Genomic DNA, 13,004 nt, shown 5'->3' with positions numbered 1-13,004 from the left:
TACTCACAGTTTGGGTTACTTGCTCCATATGCAATCAACAAGCAGGAGACAGCAAAGCAGGCACTAAAAAGAAACAGAAACAGTACATTGTTATTATTGTTATTGTTAATACTGCTTATTTGGAGGTATTGGTTATGTGTCAGATGCTTTCCGAAAATTCATATACATTCTTTCATTTAATTTAACAATTCTACAGAGTATAACTGGCTCCATTTTACTGATGAGAAAAATAAAACTCGAAGAACAAAAACAAGACAACGAGGTCCTACTGTCTAGCACAGGGAACCATATTCAATATCCTGTGATAAACCGTAATGGAAAAGAATATGAAAAAGAACAGACATATGTAGAACTGAGTCACTCTGCTGTACAGCAGAAATTAACACAACATTGTAAATCAACTATACTTCAATAAAATAAATTTTTTAAAAAACAGGTATTCAAATACTTGGAAAAAAACAAACACAAAAACTAAATTCTCCAAGGTCTCCAAGCTAGCAGGTGGCTAAGCTGGAATTCAAGCCCCAAAGCCAGATCTGGTAAACACCCCGCTGCACTGCCCCCTCCATTCCCCAGACTGGAGCGGGCCAAGGCTGTGAAGCGAGAGAGGACACAATCCATTCCCCAGGCTCCCATGCCCGCTCAGCAAAAGGGGATGGACAGAACCCCACCGGGCAAGGGGCGATGAATGGCAGCTTCCAAATCCCCTCTGCCTGGCTCTAACCTGGGGACCAAGTCTGCTTACGCTCCAAAGAATGAATGAAACTGGTCCCCCACTCATTCCCTTCAGGGCTACAGGCCTCGTTCATTGCAAACCACTTCCCTGCACGATGCTCATTTCCAATGGGACTGGCTTGGGGAGTACCTTGGCCAGAGAGGGCCAGCTGCTTGGTGGACTGACCCTGGGACTGGCAATCTGGAGCTTTATAGCCCAGGAACACATCCCAGGAGGTACATAAGATGACCCACTAAGGTACCAGAGGTAGGGAAATACTATTTTACAATTTTATAATTTTAGAAATTTTATAATTTTAAATCTTAGCCACTTTAATTTATATTCTTTGTATATGTATCATAAGGCACATAAAACACCATATGAGATGATGGATGTTCCCTAAACTTACTGTGGTCATCATTTCATGATATATGTAAGTCTGATCATTATGCTGCACCTCAGTCTTATACAAGGCTGTATGTCAATTATTACCTCAATAGAATTGGAAGAAAAAAATAAATTACATAGAACATTAAGGATGATATATGTGGGGGCTTCCCTGGTGGCGCAGTGGTTGAGAGTCCGCCTGCCGATGCAGGGGACGCGGGTTCGTGCCCCGGTCCGGGAAGATCCCACATGCCGCGGAGCGGCTGAGCCCGTGAGCCATGGCCGCTGAGCCTGCACGTCCGGAGCCTGTGCTCCGCAACAGGAGAGGCCACAACAGTGAGAGGCCCGCATACCGCAAAAAAAAAAAAAGAACACTGGTTTCCAGTCTTTCTGATCTTACACCTCCATGAGAAGAAAGACTTTGAATACATACCTCTAATATAAGCACATGGAGTTGTCAATGATATACACATATATCATTCTTTTTTTGTTTGTTTGTTTGTCTGTTTTGCAGTACGCGGGCCTCTCACTGCTGTGGCCTCTCCCGTTGTGGAGCACAGGCTCCGGACGCGCAGGCTCAGCGGCCATGGCTCATGGGCCCAGCCACTCCGCGGCATGTGGGATCTTCCCAGACCGGGGCACGAACCCGCGTCCCCTGCATCGGCAGGCGGACTCTCAACCACTGCGCCACCAGGGAAGCCCCAAAAACCAGTGTTCTTAATGACAAGCGATTCCAGGCCCTCCAGGCAGGCCTGAGCCCTGTGACATTCATGCAGATCGGCACAATGCAAGGGTCACAGTAGCTATTGATTTGGTTGCACGTGGGGTAGGAAGCCCGTCCTGGGCAGGCATTTAGGGAGCTCCACAGTGCACCTGAGAGCAGGTACCAGGATTACCCACAGTGGGGAATCTCAGCCCAGGGGTCCCACCTGCCCACCCCCACCCCTAGAACTGACCTGCCCAGCAGCCTGAGCTTCCTTGGGCCGTACTTGTCCATGACGATGCCCAGAGGCAGGGTGATGGCACTGAGCAGGAAGGAGCCCACGGTGAAGGCCAAGTTTAGCATCTCATCCTGGGCCTTGCAGCTGAGCCAGCCATTCATTCGGCTCACCTCCTCGTGCTCCGGCTCTGCTGTGCCCCCCACTGTGCCATTGGTGACATTCTCTGTGTGTAGAGGGAGGGAAACCTGACCACAGGGTCGTGGCAGCGATCTCCAAAGATCAGAGGGGCAGGTGCCCACCCGGAGTCAGCCCACTGGGAATGCCAGGGCTGAATCTGGCTACCCCCCAGCAGGCTGGGATGTCTATCTGGCCCAAGCTCCCTGGAGCGATAATGCAGAGATTCTTCACTTCTGTGTGGGGGTCACAGATGCTTTCGAGAATCCAATAAAGGAAGCTCCGCTCCTGCTCTTTAGAAAATGCACAAAGTCTTGCCCACAGTTTCAGGGCCTTCAGGCATCCCCTGCAGTACCCATGAGCCCCAGGTTGGGATTCCCATTCTAGAGTAACCGACACCTAGAAGAGTAGGCCTCGGGACCCAACCCAGGCTGTGAGTGGGACCCCAGGCTGGCTAGAACCTTCTCTGGAGCTCTGTCCATGGAAACAGTCTGCAGCCAGTATACAGGAGGCCGACCCTAGACCACCTGGGAAGGATAAGCTGCTGGTCTCACTGCGCTGCCCTTGGTCAACCGAGGGGAGGGGTGAGTAGGCCTCCTTTACTGCCCAGTACGGCAGATCCCTCAAACACACAGCCCCTGTGCTCAATCCTCCCCGATGTTCTCACGGCATCAACCGCCACATACACTGTGTCATGGAAGCCCTTGGGAAGGGGTTTTGTTTTGTTTTGTTAAAAAAAAGAAAAGTCCCAAGTAATTTGCTTTCACTTGTTGAAGTGCACCTTTCTTCTTCTCGCTGGGGCCATGATGTCACTGTCCCCTGTGGCCACGCCTGTGCTGTAATCCCAGTCCTTAACGATACCCTCCAAAGTCCACCTGGCACCAAGACAACGAAAAGACGGAGGGAAAAGTGCTGCAGCAGCAGAGGGTGGGAGGGTAGAGGATAGGCCGCCATGTGGCGGAGGAGCCCTCTCGTTTTGGGAACTGCTAGTTAAGAGATGCTGACTAATCCCGCAGAGGGAGGGGCAACCTCTGATGAGAGGTGAGGTCACGCTGGGAGACTCAAGGAAATACCTCTCTTCAGATAACTGCGTGCCTCCTGAATGCAGCCCTCTGGCACCAGGGTTATAAATCTGAGGTGTGCAAGGCCTGCCCGGGTCTCTCTCGGGTGTGACCCAAGGTTACGGGAAAAGATGCACCTTGGGTGAATCATGCTATATGCCAGCCTCTGACCAACAGGCCCTGCAGGGGGCACGTTGAGGGTGGGGTGCAGGGACCTGGCCTCTGGGTTCCAATTTTGGTTCCTCCACTTCCTATTTGTATAACCTTGGAGAAGTGATTTCATCTCTACCTCAGTTTCTTTATCCGTAAAATGGGCATAATATAAAAAATCATCTACCTTTCTAGAGTTTTGAGGAAGATAAAAGAGAAATCCAGATAACATTCTAGAGCTCACATAGGCATAGAAAATGCTCAATAAACAATAGCTAAAAGTTGTCATTACTGCTATTACTACTCCTCTCGTTGGCTCGGAATGGGGGTAATGGGTGGCAGCACAGCTGGACACACTAACTGGGAGCAGAGTTCTGTAACTGACCATCCACAGCATGAATTCATATCTAGTCTCCCACTGGGCTGGGGGCCCTGAAGGACAGGGACTGTGTTCTAGTCACCTGTGTCTCCAGCACCTCCCCTTGGTCCTGGTACACAGTAGTTGTTTACTGAATGAATGAAAACAGTGGCATCAGATCACATTGGCCAAAAGGATCAAGAGAGAAGAAATGAAACAGGACACATGGAACCAACTTGAAGACAGAGGGGATCGAAGGAGATTATAGACCCAATGTTAACCTCCTGAAGCCAAAGACACAAAACCTAACAAGCCAGACTCTCAGCGCCCCCCACTACTTTCTCTCAGCTTTCCAAAAGATGCCCCACCGTGCTGGCAGCCAAAACACATGACAAACAGGGTCATCTGGGCCCATTAGGATCCAGCTCAGAACCGTCACACACACTGCCTTAGCCAGCAGGCCTGAGCTGCTTGTCCACAGTGAGGCCGCTTCTGGAAAAGCAGAGCTGCTTCACAGGTTGGCACTGGTTTCGGGTGTCAGCTCTGCCAGCAGCAACAGGAACTGGAATGTAAGGCGGGAGGACAGGGTGTCCGCAAAGCAACGGCCACCTCCAGGTTGGTGTGCAGGTGCAAACAAACAAAAGAGGTGCGACAGAGTGGATGGGGGGGGAAGGGGGCACCCCCAGGTCTGGGATCGCTGGCTTGTGAGAGCGCTAGAGGACGCGAAATCACTCCGGGCTGGGAGTGCTGTGGGATCTGCTGCTACAAGCAGGGAGCCATGATCGGATGGAGAGCAGAGGAAGCGAGGCAGCACGGGGTCTGAGGAAAGGCACAAGGGTGTTCTGCTCCCAGCTTCCCCAGAGAGGAACCACAGCTGGACCTAAATCCATGACTGTACTCCCGGAGAGAGAGAGAGAAGATGAAATCCCAAGGCAACATACATATGCAAGGCAGGCTCCCTGATTTGCTCTAAGTGAAGATGGGGACGAAAACATCTTGAATTGTTTAGAGATCTGGTCACCCTGTAACTAGATAGGGGGGCTCAGGAAGTTAGAGTGGAGGGAAGGGAATCTGTCTCTCCCATCTTTCATCCTAGAGCTGCTATAACAGAAGCAGGGACCTTACACTTTTGGCCACAAACCTTCTCTTAAATCCCTGCCAACAGGGCCACCTGGCCCTCTGCCCTCCTAGCTCCCGGCAGTGATGTCCAGCAACAAATGAGCTGGGGGTGGAGGCACCCGGGTGGCCTCTCATCGGCCCAGGGAGCAGTGCGAGAGTGCCCCTCGCCCCAGAGGGAACTAAATCTTCTGTGAGCCTGAAGCTTTGTTGGCAGTAAACAGCCCACACGGAATTATCACAGATCCAGCAAATGCCCAAACACAGTCACACCCAGGCTGCTTCTGTCGCTCTGCTCCCACCTGGGCCACTGTGGGCCAGACAGACCCAAACAGATAAGCACACAGGAAGTGCCAAGCCCCTGGGGTGCCCCTCTGCTCCCAGCCTAGACCTCAGCCCTCACCCCGGTCCAGGCTGCTCTGTGCCTCACCTGCACCGGCTTACTACAGATGCGGCCAGGGCGGCCCGTTCCGGCCCAGCCCAGCCAGGGAAGGTGAACCAAGAAGACAGGCAAGGAACTGGCGTGTCCAGAGTGTGCAGAGAACAGGCGTAGGGCTGCTCAGGAGGAGGCCCGGGGCAGGGAAGAGAGAACAATGCCTGCCCTGTTCGGCCCCCCTCACAGAACTCACACACGAAATCCTTACAGAGAAAGCAAGGGAGAAAAGAGGGTGCTGTGGTCCCCCTGAGGCTCCCCTAACCTCTCTGGATCAAGGAGGGGGCTCCCCTGACCCCAGGGAAACAAACCAGAAGAGCTGACCGTACGATGCTCAAGGGAGCAAGGGGCACCGGGTTGGAGGCCTCTGCAAACCCGAGCTGCGCCCCCAAGCCCCAGAGTGCAGGCCTCTGGACGCCCTGCTGCGGTCTCTGCCCCAGGATCTCCTGTCTCTCTCAAATCCTTAGTCTATCCGGCAACAGGAAGCAGCATCTCAGTCTGGCAGGGGGTATGTAGGTAAGAGGTCAGCCTCAGACACAGCAAACCGAGGCAGGACACAGTCAGAGGACCATGCCGGGTAGGCCAGGGCCCAGCCCCCACGTTGTGATCGCAGAGTGCTGCCGTGCGCTGGCCACTGTGCTCTGCGCTAGTGGTTCCTGTGTCACCGAGCGCCATCCCACCCTCACCCCATGTTCCACATCCAGATACCAGGAGTGTCAGAGCAGATAAGTCGCTTCCCCGAGGTCTCATAGACAGTATATGGGGAAGCTGGACTTGAATCCAGGTGGTCGGACCTCAAAGCTCCTGCTTTTAACCTTCAGGCTGTGCTGATGCTGTACCACCTGGGTTAGAGGCATTTCAGAGAGAAGATGCTGAGGGAAGAAAGACGCACGAGGCTATCAGTGTCGGGGCAATGCCAGGTGGCCCTTAATGTCACCTAGTGAGAATGGGACTGCCCCCAAGATGCTCCCACGAGGTCCCTGAAAGCCAACCAAGCTGGACAGGACCTTAATGGGACACCAAGAAGCCAGGGAGGGCCAGCAGATGTGGAGGAGGGAAATTAGGTCATGGAAAGGAGGCAGGCAGGGTGGGTGGGGAGGGCCAAGGGCACCAGCTCCTTTGTGACACGTCCCGAGGCTGGAGGGCCCAACCTGGATCCCCAAGTACCGAGTTGAAAAAAAGAAATCCAAAATAAACTGGGGGGAGAGGGTGAAAACAGTCCTATTCGCAGCAAAAAAGTGAAAGGACTTCCCTGGTGGTCCAGTGGTTAATACTCCCCAAGCTTCCACTGCAGGAGGCATGGGTTCGATCCCCGGTCAGGGAACTAAGATCCCGCATATGCCACGCGGCGTGGCCACACACACACACACACAATGTGAAACGATGGGTTTTCAAAAGCTACCACCAGTGGCCTTTGAGGGTGGGAGGAGACCATAAAAAGGGAGGGCCGTCAAGTGGCACGGACCATCTCCTGTCCACATCTGCAGCCTCGGTCCTGCCTGGTGGGGACCAGGCCTGGCCCTGCTCTCTCAGGGTCCTGGGGGCCAGCTTCCTGCTTTGTTTCAGTGAGGGGTGCCACCCCCCGGCCACCACAAGCGGAGTAACTGTGGTGGTCAAGAGCACAGAACTGGGCTCTGCCTTGGGGTCCATGGCTGGGCTGGACCGTGGCTTCCTCGGGCAGGGGCCACGTCTCCCACCTTCAGGACCCCCACCCCACCCAGCACCTGGCGTGTGGCAAGCCCTCAACAATTCATGAGAGGCTAACAGGTGAATCTGATCCTCTCTTCTGCCTCAGGGGCTTCTTCCTGCCTTGAGAATAAAATTCAGTCTCCCCAGGGGCCTGCAGGCCCTGGCCCCTTCCCAGATCTCCAGTAATCTCCTGCCCGCCTGTCATTTCTCTCCTCTCTTTCAAAACACAGCTTACCCCGGAGGCTCACTGCCCGCTCCTCTCCTGAGTCACCCCTGTGGCCCTCCACGCTTCTGCCTAAATATCACAGACCCCCCCCCAAGTTGAACCAGATCCCCACGGTGGCTCTCACCCCGGCACCCTGCTCTCTGCTGGGGTCGGACCACCACTTGGAAGCATGTAGACCTATGTGTGATGACTCTTAGATGCTGGCAGACTACAGACGCCCTGAGGGCCCGGATTGCTCTGCACCCAGCAGAGCCCCTCAGAAAATGTTTACTGAACGTATAGGTCAGATGAAAGAGGAGATTAAACATCCACAGGTAGCACCAGGCCCCTGAGCTGACCCTGTCGAAGTGGGCCACCGGTTGACAAAGGAAATGAAGAAAGAGTTTGGGTGTGGGTGGTGACAGCGGCCATCCGGCGGCCAAAAGGACACAGTTCTGGAAACGCCAGGGCTGGGAACCCAGTCGGTCTCCTGTCCATTCCAGCGGGGAGTGGGGAGGCAAAGCCAAGTGCCAGGCCCAGGTCCCCAGCCCCAGTCATCCATCCTGACTGTCCGGGAGACAGGGATAAAGAGCTGAGGGGAAATGGAAAACCCAGCTCTTTCTTTCTGTCTCCCACCTCGACATGCTGGAACCGGACACCGTGTCTGTGGCCGGATTCTGGCTGGAGTCCCGAGAAAGAGTTCTGAGAACCTTTCAACAGGTTCAGGCAAATTTTCTTTCGAGAACAAACCAAAGCGTCAGTCCTAAAAGCAACAAAAAGCTGACAAATTTGCATTTCAGTCAGCTGTAGACTGATCAGCTTTTCACAAGCTGAAGTCAATAAAGGTAATAAATGGCCTAACCGCTTCTCTGCACTTCAGCCGTCCCCCAAGCATGAAAATATTAGGCCTAAGCAGAAATCTTGATCCTAAATCCTCTGGGCACACCCAGCCAGGCAAGACACAGGGACTCCTGGCCCCAAAAGGCAACAGGTTACTCCAACTCCAAGAAACAAGGAGCAAGGAGGCCAGAGAGATAAGCTGTGTGGAATCAGCAGGCCTGCCCGCCACAGATGCTGGGTCAGCGGGTTTGCCAGATAGTCAGAAAAACCAAAATCAGAGGCAGGAACAAAGGCACGGGATAAGAAGCTGATGTTCAACCCACAATCCTGACCCTTCACCTTCACTTTGGTTTACAGGAGGGACCAGGCAAGCCTCTCAAGGGCTTAAACACCAACTCAGCACTACGTCGGCACAATCTCCGGGACTCCTCCCACTTCAAAGAAGGAAGAAGCCAAGGCTGAGGCAGGAATGAAGTGACCAGCCCCAGCGCTGCCAAGACCATAAAATAAATTAAATCAGTGGACAATGTGGGGGAAAAAACACTAGAATCGGACCTTCTGATACCACAGTAGGTCCAAAAAAAAAAAAAATTGACTACAATAGTCCTCCAGTCTGGATGAGATGCTAAAAGCTTCATCTGGGGGTGATGCTTCCTTCTGTTTTTTAACCCCTCTGTGCAGCCTGAAAGAATCCAGAGACAAGCAGGAAGGGTCATGAACTACAAGGAGAGGAGAGAGGGAGGGAGAGGAGGCGCCTAACACTCCAATCTGTTCCCTTCCAGAGTCATTAATCTCCTAACATCTCTCGAGCAAAGCAGAAAGCTTGTTTAAGGAACAAGGTCTGAGTGACTCTCCCATCTCCCGAGATTTCTTGCTGATGTGGGGAAAGGTCTGCCAAGAACCCTAAGGTTATTAGGAAATATTTCTGAGTGGCTAAAGGCTAAAGGTTATAAATGATATACTCTCTGCCCTCAGGCAGGCTCAGCATCCCCTCCCTTTCTCCTGTCCTTAACCTCTCCCAGCTGAAGCTTCCCTAGTGACTTGGAATGCTCAGGAATCTCCTAGGAAGATCAGAGTAGGAGACCAGGGAGGGTTCTACACGGGCTGACAGGCAGCATGAGGTGGTCCAAAGCTTTCTCTTCCCTCAAAGTTAGAACTCTAGAGAAAAAAAAAGGCATGCTGGGCTTCCCTGGCGGCGCACTGGTTAAGAATCCACCTGCCAATGCAGGGGACACGGGTTCGAGCCCTGGTCCGGGAAGATCCCACATGCCGCGGAGCAACTAAGCCCTTGTGCCACAACTACTGAGCCTGTGCTCTAGAGCCTGTGAGCCAAAACTACTGAGCCCGCATGCCACAACTACTGAAGCCCATGTGCCTAGAGCCCGTGCTCCACAACAAGAGAAACCACCGCAATGAGAAGCCCGCACCACAAGGAAGAGTAGCCCCTGCGCGCCGCAACTAGAGAAAGCCGCACGCAGCAACGAAGACCCAATGCAGCCAAAAATAAATTAATTAATTAAAAAAAATTTTTTTAAAAAGGCATGCCAGTGGTGTGATTCAGGGAGTCAGACTTGGGCTATTTCCATCCAAAGGAACTTGGGCAGGGGCTGCTGACAAAAGTACTAGGGAGAGACATTGCTGAGTTCAACCCTTAGGTAGTCACTGCTGGGGACAGAGAGCAGAGGAAAACATTTCCTATCAAGGTTGCCTAGGAAGGTGGGTAGCAGGGTAGTGGGTGAGAGGCACTTGGGTCCCACTGATTGGCTGAACCCCACTGACCTTCAGCATTCAGAATCCTTTCACAAGGTCATCAGGTGTGAACATAGGGGTGGGGGTTAGATTTCTTGTAGACAAGCATCCTCAGCCTTCATTCAGCAACACCAGTGTGTAGCAAAGGGAGAGGACAGACCTAGTGTCCTTTCCATAAATATCCTCCTTACCTCTCTCCTCCCCCCACCCCCATGGGGGTAGAAGGCCACTGAGATGTTCTCACAGCCTGTGGGAGGAAATGTCCTTTGGAAAATCATAAAGCAGCAAAAATAGACAAGAAATTGTATCCGAAAAGCCTTTTAGAGACTCCATGATGGCCTGACAGAAAAACATCTAGATTCTAGATGAACCTTCCACCGGCTGGAGGCCAAGCCACTTCCTCTCTCCTGCTGCACCCCAGCTACTGAGTCAGGAGTTCCTCTTTCTTACAGTCAGAGAGCAACATGTTTACTGCAAAGCAAGTGATGTGCCAGGCACTGGGAGGAAAGGAGTCCAGTCATGCTCCCAGGTGGTGGAAAGAACACCCTGGACTTAGGGATTCTGGATCTATTACAGTCTACAGCTGTGCGGCCTCAGACAAGTCAGAAGATCTGAGACTCAGTTTCTTCAGCCACAAAACAGGGACAGTGATGTGTACCCAGCACACACTGTGGGTGTGTGTGAGCTGGGTGAGGATCAAATGGGCCTTTTGCTAACTAGGAGGTGCTGCGCAGTGAGGCGGTCTTGCTGGCTGGGTCTACACCGCCATTCCCCCCTCTCCCAAAGTCCCCACTCCAGGAACCACCCCGAGTCCGAACACCCGGCTCACCTGGCTCAGTACACAGGTAGGAGTAAAAACCCTCCGACTTGAGCATGATGAGCAGCGAGCCCCAGCCCAGGAGGACTGCCGAGAAGAGGAGGTTTTCCAGCACGGCCGTGCAGGCCATCCACCAGCGGCGCCGATGGGCAGTGGCCAGGGTGGGCGCCATGGCGAGGCGAGGCGAGGCGAGGCGCGGCGGCCCGGCTCCGGCTCGGGCTCCGGCTCTGCAGCCGCCTGCGCACAGACCTCGGCGTCAGCGCCCGGCACTATGCAGCCGGGTCGGCCAACCCGGGCCGCTGCCGCAGCGCGTGGAGCTTGTCACCCCTCTGCGGCCCGGGAGGCAAGTGCGCGCAGCAAGGAAGCCCCAGCCCTGCCCGTACTCTGGGCCACCCTCTCCGCCGCTGGCTTGGCCGCCTGCCCGCAGCTCCAGGAGAGCCGCCCCGGCCAGACAGGGAGACTTCTCCCTCGGCTCACTCGGAGGGAAACTGAGGCATGGAAACAAGAAGGGACTAACGTCTGCTCAGGGACGTGGACTTAGTCCTGGCTCCCAGAAGGATTGACACAGCCTGGGGGTTGGCAAGGGAGGCAGCCTGAGGTCCGGATACCTGGGCAGGTGCATACCTGAGGGCTGCCACTCCCTAGGGCACTCACTGGCGCCCGCCCGCCGGCACTGGAGACCCTCTCCCAGACCGGGCTCCCTGAACCACAAGATCAGCGCACGGAGTTCCAGAACGGCCCGCCCACGGCCCGCTCATTGGCCTGACGGCACAGGAACTGCCGCGCCATTGGCGGCTGTCTAGGTCGCTAGGCGCTGCGGCCACGCGAGCCCCGCATGGGAGAGGAGAAGCCGGTTCAAACCGGCGGCGCGAGTCTCTCGCGCGACCCCCATCCGGGGCCGTTTCCTCGGCAATTAGCTCGTTTCCATGGAAGTGGACCCCCGTCCCTCCATCCCCCAGCTCCCTCCTCGATTCGTCAACTCTTTCCTGGAGGCTCCTCATCCATTCAGTCTCTCTCCTTTCTCCTTTCCTCTCTTCTTTACATCTTCAACCTACGCCCTTATTCGTGCGCCTTCTGCCCCCCAGCACCCAAGCCCGGGGCCGAGGTCCCCCGGATCCAGCTCACCCGGTTCTTACTGGTGTGTATCGGGCCCGGCCGGCGCCTTTTCTGCCCCCCTTTTATTCCAGCCCTTTTATTCCGACCCCAAGATGAAAACACTGCCACACGCTGATTGGCTGAGTGGGGGCTGGAAACAGGCTTTATCCAATCAGCAGCCACCTGCCCGCCCCGCTGCGAGCAGAAGCCGGTTCCGGCCGGACTAGGAGACAAACAAGGGAGCTGGGGGTGCACCGGCACTTGCGTTGGGCGGTGTTTTTGGTCTGGTACTTTAAACTGGAGTCACAGCCGGGCCGGGAACCCCCAGAGGCATTGCCCCATCGCCTCTCCAGAGCCTCGCCCCGAAGCCCTGTCTCTGGATTGGGTCCCCTGCTCGGCGTTCCGGCTCCCTCGGACTTCCCCTAGTTGCACGCCGGTCCGCCTCGCTCACCTAGCCTAGCTCCCGCACTCCGCTCTCCTCCGTCCGGCTTCGTCTTCCCCAACTTCTCCTGTGCCTTGGGCACCACGCCCGATGCCCTGGCGCCGCATGAGTCGTCCCGCTCCCGCCACTTCCATTGCCTCCCCACGCAACGCTGCCATCCTGTCTGTCTTGGGCTTTGTGTCCTGAATCCTCGCTCTCCTGCCCCTAGTAACCCTCATCCAGACGCTGTCTGCGCATTCTGGATCCCCTGACCTCTCTTTATCCAGGCATGGTGTGCCTCTTCCCTGCTCTCCTGATTCATCGACCCCATTTCTGGGTGCCATCTGCCCGGTGGTCCCTGGAAAGTGTCCCTCGGGGATCCCCAGGTGGGAGTTTGGGGCTTGTCTGCCTCCTAGAACGTTGTTTCCTCGGGTGCCGCATCGAGACTCTGACCCCCCGACCCCACCCCGTTCCCTCTCTCCTTGGTCCCCTCGGGGACCTTCACCCAGACCGGTCATCTTGGTACTCCCTGCTGGAGTTGACCACCCCATTCCCACTGCCCGGCACCACCTCCACCCCCTTACTCCCCATTCCCTGACATCTCCTTCAGGTTAGGGCTCTCCCTGCAGGTTGACGCGGTGGGCAGTGCCAAACTGCAAAGCACAAGTCAGGTCTCCCGGAAAGTGCGCGTGGTCGGGAGGGCTCCAGGCTCCTGCTCTGATCAGCGACCTGGACATGCCCCGAGGAACTGCCAGGGCAGGGGGATGGAACCTAGGCCCTGGAGGTTCAGCTCCATTTGGAGGATCTCCCCCATCGAAGGCACTAGGCCAACAACTTCGGAAGGCCTTCGGCC

General features: G+C 55.0%; 1 protein-coding gene across 6 annotated transcripts in view; it reads right to left on the bottom strand.

The window, feature by feature from the left end:
* SLC43A2 (solute carrier family 43 member 2) overlaps positions 1 to 11,843 on the bottom strand; it is a 41,898-nt gene extending 30,055 nt beyond the window's left edge. Inside the window, exons 1-4 of one of the 6 annotated variants that reach the window (XM_089900645.1) lie at positions 11,761 to 11,843; positions 10,648 to 10,872; positions 2,059 to 2,266; positions 8 to 63 (exon numbers count right to left, since the gene is read on the bottom strand). In XM_089900645.1, coding sequence (XP_089756771.1) covers positions 8 to 63; positions 2,059 to 2,266; positions 10,648 to 10,807 — 424 coding nt within the window. In that variant the 5' untranslated portion in view covers positions 10,808 to 10,872; positions 11,761 to 11,843. The other 5 variants (XM_089900646.1, XM_022595466.3, XM_022595467.3 and 2 more) reach the window with 5 other exon arrangements.
* Between the last annotated feature and the right edge of the window lie 1,161 nt (positions 11,844 to 13,004).

Source organism: Delphinapterus leucas, chromosome 19, assembly GCF_059928025.1.
Source record: "Delphinapterus leucas isolate spDelLeu-1000000601 "Yukka" chromosome 19, BTC_Dleu_Yukka2, whole genome shotgun sequence".
Classification (NCBI taxonomy): domain Eukaryota; kingdom Metazoa; phylum Chordata; class Mammalia; order Artiodactyla; family Monodontidae; genus Delphinapterus; species Delphinapterus leucas.
Note: the sequence above shows the minus strand (reverse complement) of the source record. Positions and strands in the feature narration are given on the sequence as shown.